Source organism: Lissotriton helveticus, chromosome 6 (assembly GCF_964261635.1).
Source record: "Lissotriton helveticus chromosome 6, aLisHel1.1, whole genome shotgun sequence".
NCBI classification, from domain to species: Eukaryota; Metazoa; Chordata; class Amphibia; order Caudata; family Salamandridae; genus Lissotriton; species Lissotriton helveticus.
In genome coordinates, this window is record NC_136067.1 from 34,836,395 (window position 1) to 34,849,431 (window position 13,037).

The following is a 13,037-nucleotide window of genomic DNA, read 5'->3' on the forward strand; positions in this document are numbered from 1 at the left end:
GAAAAAGTGAAGGGGAATTTTCTTTGAAAAGTACAGCTTAATTTTTGTTGCTTTAATACCTCCGAGGCCATATGCACCCAGTTCAACGCATATGTTGAACCTGGCCCAGAGAATGTCAACCTTGAGGTGCACCAGTACTGGCATGGAAAGCTACGTTAGTGACCAGAGTTGGCAAATTGCCAGTCTCAGGTGCCAATCTCAAGAGGGCCTTTTCACAAATAAAAGTATACATGGGAAGGAAAGAGGGAGCGTGAATGGCCAAAGAATCAATTAAGAAATATTGTATGGTGTACTACAATAAATTTCACTTGTAAAAATGTATTTAGACCTCATATACACTGTACGTACACTGTCATACCATGCATCAATGAAGAAAGCCAGCAATAAAAAAAGCAAAGCGTTCCATAAACACCGGTAAAAACACAGTTTCAGCTGTTTTTTATGGCACAAAAATGAGTAACCACTGAAAAGCACTGTTTTTTTTAGGTATTGAAATCACTGACAAAACACCACCAGAATTTACCAAAAATAGCAACTGAAAACAGGAAAACCTACTTATATGTATACGTTATAAAAAATGAATGTAATTATCAGTTATGTTTCTGCAGTACTTGAAACAATAGCGATTCAATTGTGTGTGTTAATCCACTGTTGCACAGTATAAAGTCCATAAAGTGTCCCTTTGCGTGTGTGCGTTGTTAGCAAGATGACACGTGGTTGCAGGTGGAGCAAAAAGCAGCGGGTGTAAAGAAAAAGAAGAAAAGAAAAAGATACACAGTTCCAGTTTTAAAAGTCACACAGATCAGGAAAGTCAAAAGTCAGACAGAGTCATGACCTTGTGTCGGCCAAGGCTTCCTCAAAGCAATCCGGTATACTTTTGCTCGGATTTATGCAGGGGTCTACCATTTTGCCCAAGCATACAATCCTGTGGTTGGACTTGCTTATCCATTAAATCAGAGCTTGAGAAGCTGTGCTCTGACATCAGTGTGCTATTCTGTGGAACAGCCATGGGCGTTACAGATGCGGTTATGTCAACAACTACGCTCCTCTGAGGGCCTCCTCCAAACCATGAAGTTCTCTTCCTAGCCCCCGGAGACCAGGCACACCCTCACTCCTGTGATTTATCAAACTGCCGTGTGCTGCAGAAGCTGAAGACTATGGACGTGGGAGCGCGTAAGTGACAAGGACATATCCCTGCCAGCCTGGGAACCAATGAAAAGCAGCTCTTTGTCACCATCAGGGTCGGACTGGGAAGGCAGGCAATCGTGCATCAGCCAAAGCGCTAGTGCCAAAGGGTGACACGTGGGTTGTATTTTTTCTGGGCCCCTGCTTCTTTCCTGCCATGCCAGGCCATAGCACTTCAAGCTATGGTGAGCAGGAGAGGGTGGTAACTAGTAAGTATCATCATCGTACTTACTGGGGGCCAGGTTTTGCTCCATTTGTTGGGCCATTCTTACCTCAGCCCCCACGGGGATGGCTAAACCCAGCAGTGTCTTGCCCCTGACCCTTCCCCTGCCAGGCCATCACATTCAGGCAATGGTGGACCAGGGTGGATGGAAGTATGCAGGGACCCCGCTGGGGGTCCGGGATTCTCGGACTATGGGCCATCTACATCTTAGCCCCCCTTGGAGCAGCAGCAGTGTCCTTTTTCTTGACCCCTCCCATGCCAGGCCCTCGCCCTGAAGCTATGGAGTAATCAGGAGGTCGTGAAGAGAAGCCTTCCTGGAGGGTGTGTGCATTCGCATAGGCCTCGCTGTGAAGCAGCCTTTATTAAGCTTTTATCAAGCGAAAAAAGAGGTGATTTTACAGCCAAACCTGCTGACTTGAAAGTGGGAAACCATCCTGTGATTCTGGGCAAATCACTTAATCTTCTCCCAACACCTGAAGTAACAAGCATTTGCAATGCAATAGGTCTCGCATTTATGAGAGTTTGAGCTATTGACATCGCAAATAACAATACCTTTCATTTTTGTTTTAGTTTTAATAACAAATAAAAGGCATTGTCGTTTACAATGCCATTAGCTTAAACTCTGGTAACTGTGAGACCTATTGCATTGCAAATGCTTTTTTCATCTTCCCAGGATTCATGCTGGATTAATACAAACTTTTCTTCTTGTGGATTTCTACTGCATGTTTGGTTTCAAATAACTGAAAATGAGGTGTGAATGCACCCCTTGAGGCGTTTTAATCCCCAAAATAAACTCTAGCTAGCACAAACTAGTCCGGGAAAGACATGGCTTGGCAATTCGGGCTGGACTGTTCCCATGAGGCACAGGGTCAAGGCATATTTGCATATGCCCATGTCTGACCTGGGGTGGGGTGGAGTGCAAAAAAACTATGGATTTAGACCCAGATCTCTGTACTGGGGTGAATGTATGACAATGTTCTGCATATCACCTGTTGTTTTTGCCTTTGTCGCCCCGAGTGTGATGGGTATGAGTCCCATGCTCTCCACACCACTGGAGTTAAGTTATCCAGGCTGATGAAGGCTGATAGCCAGAAACCGGTCCTTGGATGCTTGATTCCGGTCCGGGAAAGACGTGGCTTGGCAGTTCGGGCTGGACTGTTCCCATGAGGCACAGGGTCAAGGCATATTTGCATATGGCCATGTCTGACCTGGGGTGGTGTGGAGTGCAAAAAAACAATCGATTTAGACCCAGATCTCGGTACTGGGGTGAATGTATGACAATGTTCTGCATTCTGTCCATCACCTGTTGTTTTTGCCTTTCCACCTAACCAGCATAAGCAGATCCATGTACAGCATTTCTCCTACAGAAATCATTTTGTGAGCAGGATTCCACCCTTTCACTACTTTACAAACAAGCCCTCTGGCAGTTCCCTATGGTCTGACATGCTAACCATAAGCGGAGGGCACTCAGATAATGCTGGATCTTCATGGGAACCCTCATGAGGCACCTAAAATCCTTCGTCGTTTTGTTGATGTAAATTCTTGGAAGTCATCATACTACTGTGGTTTCAAATATGGTTAAGAATGAGCTCCTTTTCACCTCAAGACTCTGGGGTTGTATGGCAGGTAGTTCTTGGAACCCACACATATAGCCACCTCTGTGGAACATAATTTAGGAGAATTTCTGAGAGAGATTTATCTTTTTAATCTGGTCAGAAATTGAAAGCATAAAGTGCCTATGATGGTCACATTAGGCCAGATGGAGCTCGGGGCAGATACATCAATCAGGTTTGTCCTTGTCAAATTTTACCTTCCTATTTTAAACTCCATCCACCACAGCAGTATGTCTAAAACCTCCAGGAGCTCAGGGGATGTAGTTTAGAGATTCACAGGGTGACAGACAGTGGCCAAAAGTAGGTTCCAGTTCAGATCCAGTTGCCACTGGTCAGTTGCAGGAAAGGTTTCTTGTAAGTTGTTTTATCCCTATAGCTTGAACCGGGGGTCAGAGTCATGACCCACCCTTTGAGTCCACGTCTTTGTCCTGTGTGCATGAGAGGCTGTCCAAGACAGCAGGTTCAGTCCACTTCTCATCTTACTGCGGTCCAGGAGTGTTCGGAGGTGGGTGCCTGGAGATACCACAATTATGCCTAACAAGAGCTAGTGGGTGGGAAGGACTCCTGGGGACGCCTTCAACCAGTGGTTCCCAAACTTATTTGACTCGTGGCTCCCTTGACCTAATTGGCAGGTGGCCGTGGCTCCCCACCATGTTTTTACGGTGGGCAGGCGGGGATGTAAGCCCAACCTCGGGAGTACTTCCTGTTTTCCTTAAATTAATTGGGATGCAATGAAGGTATTATAATCATATTTGTAACAAATAAAAATATAACAGTTGTTTAATAAAAACTCATTAAGTGGGAAAAGATACACAAGATTAATAGCCAAATAAGTTTCCATGACTTAACTTTTTTTAACCACACAAGTTTATAAACTTCTGTATAATAAAATATCTTTTTTAATGAACAGGAAAAACAACAGAGTCCGAATTTACCTTAATTATCTTAGTGAGGTGGAGGTTCTTGTTTTCCTTACATAGCTCCTGAAATCTTGGAGTTATTTTTGACATCAAAACACGCATTTCTTTTTCAAGGTTAATTTTTGCACTATATTTTGACTTTACCACTGCAACTGCGACGAAACCAGCATCACAAAGGTACGAAGTAGCAAACGGGATCAAAACACGCAGGGCTCTCTTGCTGATCACAGGGTATTCATCTCCAGTTTGGCACCAGAACTCAAGCAGTGACTGAGACCGGAACCTTACTTTCAATACAAAGTCACATGAAACATCAATAAGCTGTTCCGCTTCCTCGTGGTTGAAATGCTGCGGTATCTCAGCATTGAAGGGGTCTCTCACCCATTTTATTGGCTCTACTTCTTCCTCTGGAAAATATTTGTCAAGGTAAAAACGCAGTTGAGACAAATACAGAACAAAAACTGTCCTTAGTTCCTCCTTTAACGCCTTCTCATTGTCCTGCAGAAACTGGTCCACTGAAGGAAAACACTTATAGTCACCTTTGCTTACACTGCTTTTCCAAAGGATCGCTTTCTTCTTAAAGCCTGAAACTTTGTCTGACCGTTGCAAGATGTTAGTATTATTGCCTTGCAAGGACTTGTTCAGTGCATTCAGTTTTTCAAATAGATCAGAAAGAAAAGCCATTTGTATTAGAAAGTCTGCATCAATAAATTTGTCAGCAAAACAATGTTCCTCATCGTGTAGATAGGAGTATATTTCATTCCTCAGCTCATACACTCTAAGCAGGGAGTTACCAAGAGACAGCCACCGAGAACTGCTGTAAAACAAGAGGCATGAGTGGTCGGCACCCATGTCCGCACACAGTTTAGCAAAAAATTGTGCTTTTATTGGGCTTGTTTTAATATAATTTACCACTTGGATGATTATTTTCAGAACACCATGCAGTTCTTCACTAAGGTTTCCTGCTACCAGTGCTTCTCTGTTTATTATACAGTGTGTCCAAACAGCATTAGGCACTTTAGATCGTAAGTGAGCTTGAAGTCCTTGGTAGCATCCTGCCATTGAACGACCCCCATCTGTACAAACTCCAACACATCTCTCCCAGTCAATTTGATTCTGTTGCATAAAATCATCCACAACCGCATACAAGTCTTGCCCTGTAGTCCCACCTTTGATTTTTTTACAGAACAACAAATCCTCAACAATTTTTCTTTCGCATAGAAACCTGACATAGCAAATAAGATGGGTATCTTTGTGGTTGTCTGTTGCCTCATCCAACTGGAGTGCAAAGTCTTTGCCTCTTAGAATACAGATGAGCTGATCGTTAATATCTTCAGCCATATCATTTATCCTCTGGCTGATAGTATTATTAGAAAGAGGCACTTTCAGCAGCTGTTTACCCGCATTTTCGCCAAGCATGATTGTTGCCATAGCAACAGCAGCAGGCAAAATCAGCTCTTCGGCAATTGTGTGGGGTTCTTTACTCTGTGCAACTTGATGGGCCACTTGATATGAAGACAAGAGGGCATTACTATTAATTTTGGCTTGTTTTGAGAAAGTGGACTTTTGTAGTTTGGCTTTTCTTTAAAAAAATTCCCTTGGCTTTCCGACCACATTGGGGTGAAGACTTTCAAGATGCCGCTTAAGTTTACTTGGAAGCATGGATTCCACAGCCAAAACTTTTAAACAGATTACACATTGAGGACGCTCCTCATTATTAACCTGAACACACGTGAAACCATAATCCAGATACCGGTCATCGTACTTTCTGCACTTGGCTTTCCGTTTCCCGTCCTCTTTTTTGTCAGAAGAACCTGCAACTTCACTTTGCTCAGACGAACTTGGCATTAGAAATCTCTTCATTGTCAATCAGCAAGATGGAAATCAGTGCCACTCGTCTTAATTATTCAGATGGAGAAGAGAAGAATTAACAGAAATATATAAGAAAGGTATTTCTGTCTGTAAAGTTCCTGGTCTTCTTTTCTTTTGCGCAAGTGTTTCCAGATTTCTTCCGGGTCTCATCCACAGTCTCCACGGAATAAGCCTGAAATACAAAACATCCAGGTAAGACAAGTATAAGAAGAACTAAAGTTATTCTCTTTCTAATGATCGATCTGTTATTTTTCAATAGTAGTCCATGATGATGGTGACCATTTTGACTTATTTTTATTGGTACCCCGCACAGACAGAAAGAGCATTTAGTTTTTAATGAAATCTAAGATCACACATTTTTGCAAACAATGAAGAAAGCCAAATTGCAGCTAATATGTACAACAGACGGATTTGTAACAGCAAATATCACTTCAACAATTCCGCCACAACACGGACATATGGTTTTTCATCAAAATCATGGCAGTAGTTTGGCTATCGGTCCCATTCTCTGACATAACCAACCAATATCTGCTGTGTATTTTGCAATCAAGGCAAATGAAAAATGTACGAATGCATGCCATTTGCCGTTTGTGATCATTGGGATGGTTTTGGGTCAATGTTGTGGCATAAACAAGACAGCAATGAAAGGCAGAGCAACATTTACAGAAAAATGAGCATGTCCGTTTTACAAGTCCCAGGCCCACAGAGTAAGAATAGCAATATAGAATAAAATGGTGTTGCCAAGTCATCCTGCACTCTGGGCACCCCCCAATATTATGCTCGATGCTGGTGGAAACTGATTTTGACTGACTATGGGCTCTGCCTAACCATTGCTAGTACTAAGCAGAAAGGAACACATTAGACTACAGGTAAACAACTAACATACACCAGGGTACACTATGGTAGGGTACCCCTGTAATTGGCATGATTTACCCCATAAGCCCCTAGTATATAATAGGGCAGGGGATTAAAACTGCCCAGAAGTCCCCAGGGCATGGCAGTTTAGAGGCCAGCAGCTTTTTCTGCACTTGCACGTGTGCACTGCTGAAGTCTGAGGTCAGTTTAAAACCAGCCCTGGGTGCCAGGACTGCTTTTAAAAAGTAAATTGTGCCCAAACTCGACTTTGGTGGTAGGTGCACTTAAAAAAATGGGATAACCGACAATGTTTTGGCATATTAGGGACCCCCAGGGTCTCCCCTAGGTATCCCGGGGTGGGTGGTCAGGTATCTATTAGGTACACCCTTAGAAAATGAGTTTTTATATGCCTGGGTAAAGTGAAATGTCACTCCCCACATTGTGGTAACGTGCTGCTCAAATTCAACTTTGATGCTAGAAGCACAGTTAAAGGAGAATCCGCAATATTTCTACAGATTCAGAACCCCTAAAGTCTCCCATAGTTGCACATGGGGTGGGATTCCTGTAGATATAAGGCAAGTACTTATAAAATAGGTGCTGGAAAAATGGCCCAAGTCATTTTTCCCATTGCAAATCCCTTGTTACATAGGTTAACAAGGTAGGAAGTTATTGGTTAATAACTTGATAGGAGAGGACTAGTCTGACCATTCAAAGACTTCCCAGAATGGTAGTAGTAAATCCAACAATATCATTGTCGAATTTCTCCTAAAGTGTACATACAAGAAGTTATAAGGCTTTCTTTTTTGTAAGTCCAAATTCAGCCTTCCAGTGGTCTGCCCTGAATGGTCAGAGTTAAGTGGATTAGCCAGGCTGCTTTGAAGAGGTGATAAAGAGCCCCTGGGGTTACCAGCTCTGCTGGGAGGGCAGTGTGATTGTCCATAGGAATGCCAGGCCAGGGAGTGGAGCTGTAAACCATGCTCTTAAAAGACAGAGGGGAAGCCTGGTTGTCAGTTACACTTTTGACCCAGAGTCAGGGCTAGGCTTAAGGAAGGTATGTGCAGATGGTAGTGGGAGAGTCTAGGGAAATAAACCATCCCTGGGGGTGTGCTTAGCCATGTCTCGACTCTCTGCTGGAAAATCAGCCATTACGGATTTGGAAGATTTGATGCACTCTGGGACAAAATAATACCACACTCTGCAGGATGTGGTCATCGCCTTGCGGAGTTACCCTGCTTTCATTGGTCAGGAGTGACCTGCTGCTTGACCCAGGGATTTTTGAATAAGTAACTGAGAGGGACAGAGCCCTCCAGATCTGCTGCTTGAAACTGAATGAAGCAGGAAGTGCCCTGCTGAGAAGATGTTGCAGTGCATAGAATTCTAAGGCCTGACCTCTGAAGACTGCACCATCTGAGACTGCAGCCCTACGGATTATCTTGCTGGAAAAGAACTAAAGTGTGGACTCCCTGAAAGCTACAGGTTAAAAGAGCTCAACAGGAAAATCAACTAAATCTACACCATGGAGACCCACCAGTGCATTTGTAAGGGTTTTGTACCAGTGGATTGTGGGAACTGTAGTCCTCAACTTAAAGGACCATCTTGGAGCTTCCAGACCCTTGGCGTAAGTTTGAGACACTTTGGGAACGCTTAAGGAACTTCAGGAAGAAGTTCAAGAAGTTTGGAAAACTTTGGACCAAATTTGAAAAAAGCTCCATAGAGGGACAGACTCAACCTGGCCAGTCAGGCCGCCTGTCTTCAACTGCGAGACGGCCAAGCCACCCAGGTTTGTCCCGCTAAAAGCTCCATTGCTCCAACTCCCAGAGATTGACCGGGACTAGAAAAAATCTGTAGCCGGCGAACCCTCAGCGGATCCAGCTACTTGAGGAGCATGGAGACCCAGCGAGAAAAAGCTCCAGAAAAGCTTCTAAGTCCGCTCGTAGAAAAGTCGACCGGGAGCAACCGTGAGAGCTGCCAGCCTTTCTTCGCATATGGGCCTGGGTTGTCCCGCTGAAGTAAACTTGAAATATTTTCTACGTCCGCTCCAGGGAAGTTCCTGGGACCTGGTCACAAGACAAGCCAGCGAACCCTCATCGAATTCAGACTGGCTGGGAGCTTCAAGGGGTCCTCGAGAGAAAAAGCTCCAGAAAAGTTTCTCAGTGTGAAGGTAGAAACTGAGACCGGGACCTGCCGGGGGCTGTAGCCACTCAGGGATCCATCGTGCCTGGCCTGAAACTTTGACTTTCCCCCGATCTATCACGAGCAGGTATCACAATATGGTGCTATAATCTTTGACGTGCTATATTTTATTAAATCTTTGAAAATGCACATCTCCGGTTCCCTACATTGGATTATCATTTTGGTGTCAATTTAAAGATAAAAATATTTCCTATTGTTATAAATTGGTGTTGGATTTATTATATGTTTTGTCTTTATTTACTGAAATGGTGTTTTTAAATGCTTTACATACCTGTCTTTGAAGTTAAGCCTGTCTGCTCGCAGCCACGTTACCAAGGATTGAGCCTAGGAATAATTTTCTAAGACCTATGCTGGGTCCTATCATGCGTTAGTGACCTTATTGCCAGTGGCAGACCTACCTTTGCCCCTACCAATAACCCACTTTCCAACAAATAGTAAATGGAAAGTTTGCTGCATTTTAGTGCAGCGGTTGCAACCAACAATAGAAAACATGAGCAACTCTGACTTAGTTCATATGTGCTGGGTAGAAACCACTTCACGTACCTGCTCGTAGGTAAACAATGGCTGTTCTTCCAGGAGGAACTGGTTAACTGGGTTCAGCTGGTGAGATCGGCTTTTTCTCTGCAGCGTGCTTCTTTCCTACAACCAGGATTTAAAAGCAATGAGACCAATTATTAGTATTATAACTCTAGTTATCTTTTAACAACCAAAGTTATCAATTTTGTCTAATGCAGCATGCCATCTAAATAAATGATGATCTGTTTATGCTTCAAATGGCAAATATAACCTGAAAATAATTTTACATTTATTCACAGCATCAGTAATTATTTTACGTTCCTAAAGTGAAGTACAAAGAACATGATGGTTGGAATGCTTGAATTATAATTAATCTCATCCACTGGCAATCGCTTTGGCTGCATTCCAATCCATAGTTTTTTTTCCACCATGCCACCTCAGTAATAACTCAAGTAAGCACTGTCATGCAAAGTGCTGCTGCTAGTGCAGAAGCAAACCCTAGGCATGTGCTCGCGCGACATCAGCAAGTGCCAAGTTTTACAGCCCAATTTTAAAGCTCGGAGAGTCAGAGCTGTCGGAGCAAAGCAGCCGCCTAATAATCACAGCTACTTCCTCTATAATGGCACGTAACGAAAAATGTGGCCCTACACCCTTGCCCCCCCACACCCTTGCGCCCCCTCACACCCTCGTCACCCCCTCACACACTCACCCCCCCCATCCACACCCACCCCTCACCTAGCCTCACACCCCCTATCCACACCCCCCTCACCCAGCATCACACTCGCCCCAATAGCTCAAACTTTCCCAAGGAGAGACCTATTGCATTGAAAATGCTTGTTACAAAAGCTGCAGATGTGTTGAATATGTAGCTCTAGACGGTTCTGGCGTTATGTACATGTCAGTGTGGTGTCTTTACATATATTTAAGTGAGGACATTTTATGACTTGTACCCACACCAGCACACCTAATATAAATATCGCATAATACTACTTGATAAAGGTGCGCCTCTATTTTTTTGTGAATACCTACATCTAGTGTTTGGTTACATATGCCTGGCTAAAGAACAGATTACAGGTCGGCAGTCAATGGTTACGTTTCCTTTATTATTTGTTTGTTGGCTGGAACAATTTCTTCAATGCGGAGTCCTTCCTCTTGTTCTGCGTATTGAATCACAAAGCAAAGAGGAGGAAAGGGTTTCTCAGCCTTCCAACTCACAGTAGTTTTCTGTGGTGTATTTGAAGTTAGTGCTGCAATTCCAGAAGTTTAACTTTACTAACAGCGATCGCTGTGCTGGGTTAGAAAGTTCAGAGAAAAAAGGTATGACAGAGAGAGGCCTAGTCCTGGATACATAAATGCTGACAAGAGCGTTTAAAATCTACTTCTTTTCTAGTTAGTAAAAAACCGAGGTTGAGCAGAAGATCGGCATGGCATCCATTTATAATAGTAGTATCACCAGCATTTACATTATGGCAGTACACTAAAAAGGCGGGCTCCACTTAGCTAGTTAAAATAGAAATCATAATTAGGGCCTTTGGTCTTATGCCGGGGCTTTAACATTCTAGTTAGGGAATTTATGCTGGAAAACGAAACGGCGGGAACACGCACTGACTGGAATAAGCACGCACAAGTCATCCTGGAACACGCACTGACTGGAATAAGCACGCACAAGTCATCCTGGAACACGCACTGACTGGAATAAGCACGCACAAGTCATCCTGGAACACGCACTGACTGGAATAAGCACGCACAAGTCATCCTGGAACACGCACTGACTGGAATAAGCACGCACATGTCATCCTGGAACACGCACTGACTGGAATAAGCACGCACATGTCATCCTGGAACACGCACTGACTGGAATAAGCACGCACAAGTCATCCTGGAACACGCACTGACTGGAATAAGCACGCACAAGTCATCCTGGAACACGCACTGACTGGAATAAGCACGCACAAGTCATCCTGGAACACGCACTGACTGGAATAAGCACGCACAAGTCACCCTGGAACACGCACTGACTGGAATAAGCACGCACAAGTCATCCTGGAACACGCACTGACTGGAATAAGCACGCACAAGTCACCCTGGAACACGCACTGACTGGAATAAGCACGCACAAGTCATCCTGGAACACGCACTGACTGGAATAAGCACGCACAAGTCATCCTGGAACACGCACTGACTGGAATAAGCACGCACAAGTCATCCTGGAACACGCACTGACTGGAATAAGCACGCACAAGTCATCCTGGAACACGCACTGACTGGAATAAGCACGCACAAGTCATCCTGGAACACGCACTGACTGGAATAAGCACGCACATGTCATCCTGGAACACGCACTGACTGGAATAAGCACGCACATGTCATCCTGGAACACGCACTGAATGGAATAAGCACGCACAAGTCATCCTGGAACACGCACTGACTGGAATAAGCACGCACAAGTCATCCTGGAACACGCACTGACTGGAATAAGCACGCACAAGTCATCCTGGAACACGCACTGACTGGAATAAGCACGCACAAGTCATCCTGGAACACGCACTGACTGGAATAAGCACGCACAAGTCATCCTGGAACACGCACTGACTGGAATAAGCACGCACAAGTCATCCTGGAACACGCACTGACTGGAATAAGCACGCACAAGTCATCCTGGAACACGCACTGACTGGAATAAGCACGCACAAGTCATCCTGGAACACGCACTGACTGGAATAAGCACGCACAAGTCATCCTGATGCCGCAGTTTCTATCCTCAAGAATCGCAACACATTAAAATCTCTCCTCGCCCTGTGATAGTTCCCATGCTGCTGCTCAGGACGGATCTAACCCCTTTTCTGATAGATAACACCCTGCCCGATAGTCTTTTCTATTCGTGATTATAGGGTTCTCGCGTTGATCAGGGTAAGGTGCATGCTGGGATTTGCAGTCCTGTTTATTAGCCCATTATAAATCAGGCCTGTAAATCTTAGAATAATAAAATGAAATACTAAATACTAAACTGACTTGGCTACTAGCTCACTGGGAAGTGTGAGAGTCGGCTGGGGTATGCTACTCTGCGTTACAAGGCTGTGTGTTTCTTGACATAAAGGACGGCGAGAAGGAGCGGGAAAGAAACAATGAGGACAACAGGACCCCAGACCCCTCGATGCATCAACTTCGTGCGGGGTTTCTAGGCGGCTAAGGAGGGTGTGAGGGCCGGAAATAGGGTAAAGCTTACCTGTCTGTGCAGCAACGACGCCCGGTGATCCCTGCGAGGGTGCAGAGCGCGAGAGAGTCCCTGTGCGCCCGAAGAAACCAGATAGTATCTGTGTGTGTTGGTGCGCAGATCGTCACTTCCGGGTCCGGGGCACACAAGACTTCCGTTTCCGGTATGATGTTATTGCGTGTGTGTACGCACGGCCATTGGGTCTCCTCAGGTGTACGGCGCAACGAACGCCTCCATGTGCGCATGCGCACAGATACATTTACCGGCCCTGTCCTGCTGGAGCATATGTAACCTTCTCGTTCCGGAGCATCGGGGCAGAGTCAGCACAAGTGCCCTCCGCAAAGGTTTTACAACTGAACTGCACAACACGTTTTTTAGTGCCATGGTAGCTCAGACGTACAGATGTTTCCACACACAAGATGTTTGCTGAATGTACAGTCTTTGAG

The 13,037-nt window shown here is 44.7% G+C and overlaps 3 protein-coding genes across 3 annotated transcripts in view; all 3 read right to left on the reverse strand.

Moving 5' to 3' along the window:
• The window catches only part of LOC144762158 (zinc finger BED domain-containing protein 5-like), a 237,153-nt gene extending 224,479 nt beyond the window's left edge, over positions 1-12,674 (reverse strand). Inside the window, exon 1 of the mRNA XM_078647317.1 lies at positions 12,604-12,674. The gene's annotated coding sequence lies outside the window, so the exon portion shown is untranslated. The remainder of the gene's footprint in view (positions 1-12,603) is intronic.
• Positions 1-13,037, reverse strand: part of LOC144762159 (zinc finger BED domain-containing protein 5-like) — an 87,340-nt gene that overhangs the window by 20,063 nt on the left and 54,240 nt on the right. Inside the window, exons 4-5 of the transcript XR_013596059.1 lie at positions 9,405-9,500; positions 3,957-5,985 (exon numbers count right to left, since the gene is read on the reverse strand). The gene's annotated coding sequence lies outside the window, so the exon portion shown is untranslated. The remainder of the gene's footprint in view (positions 1-3,956; positions 5,986-9,404; positions 9,501-13,037) is intronic.
• On the reverse strand, positions 3,921-5,372 carry LOC144762183 (zinc finger BED domain-containing protein 5-like). The gene has a single exon (XM_078647340.1). The coding sequence runs from the start codon at positions 5,370-5,372 to the stop codon at positions 3,921-3,923; it is 1,452 nt and encodes a 483-aa protein (XP_078503466.1).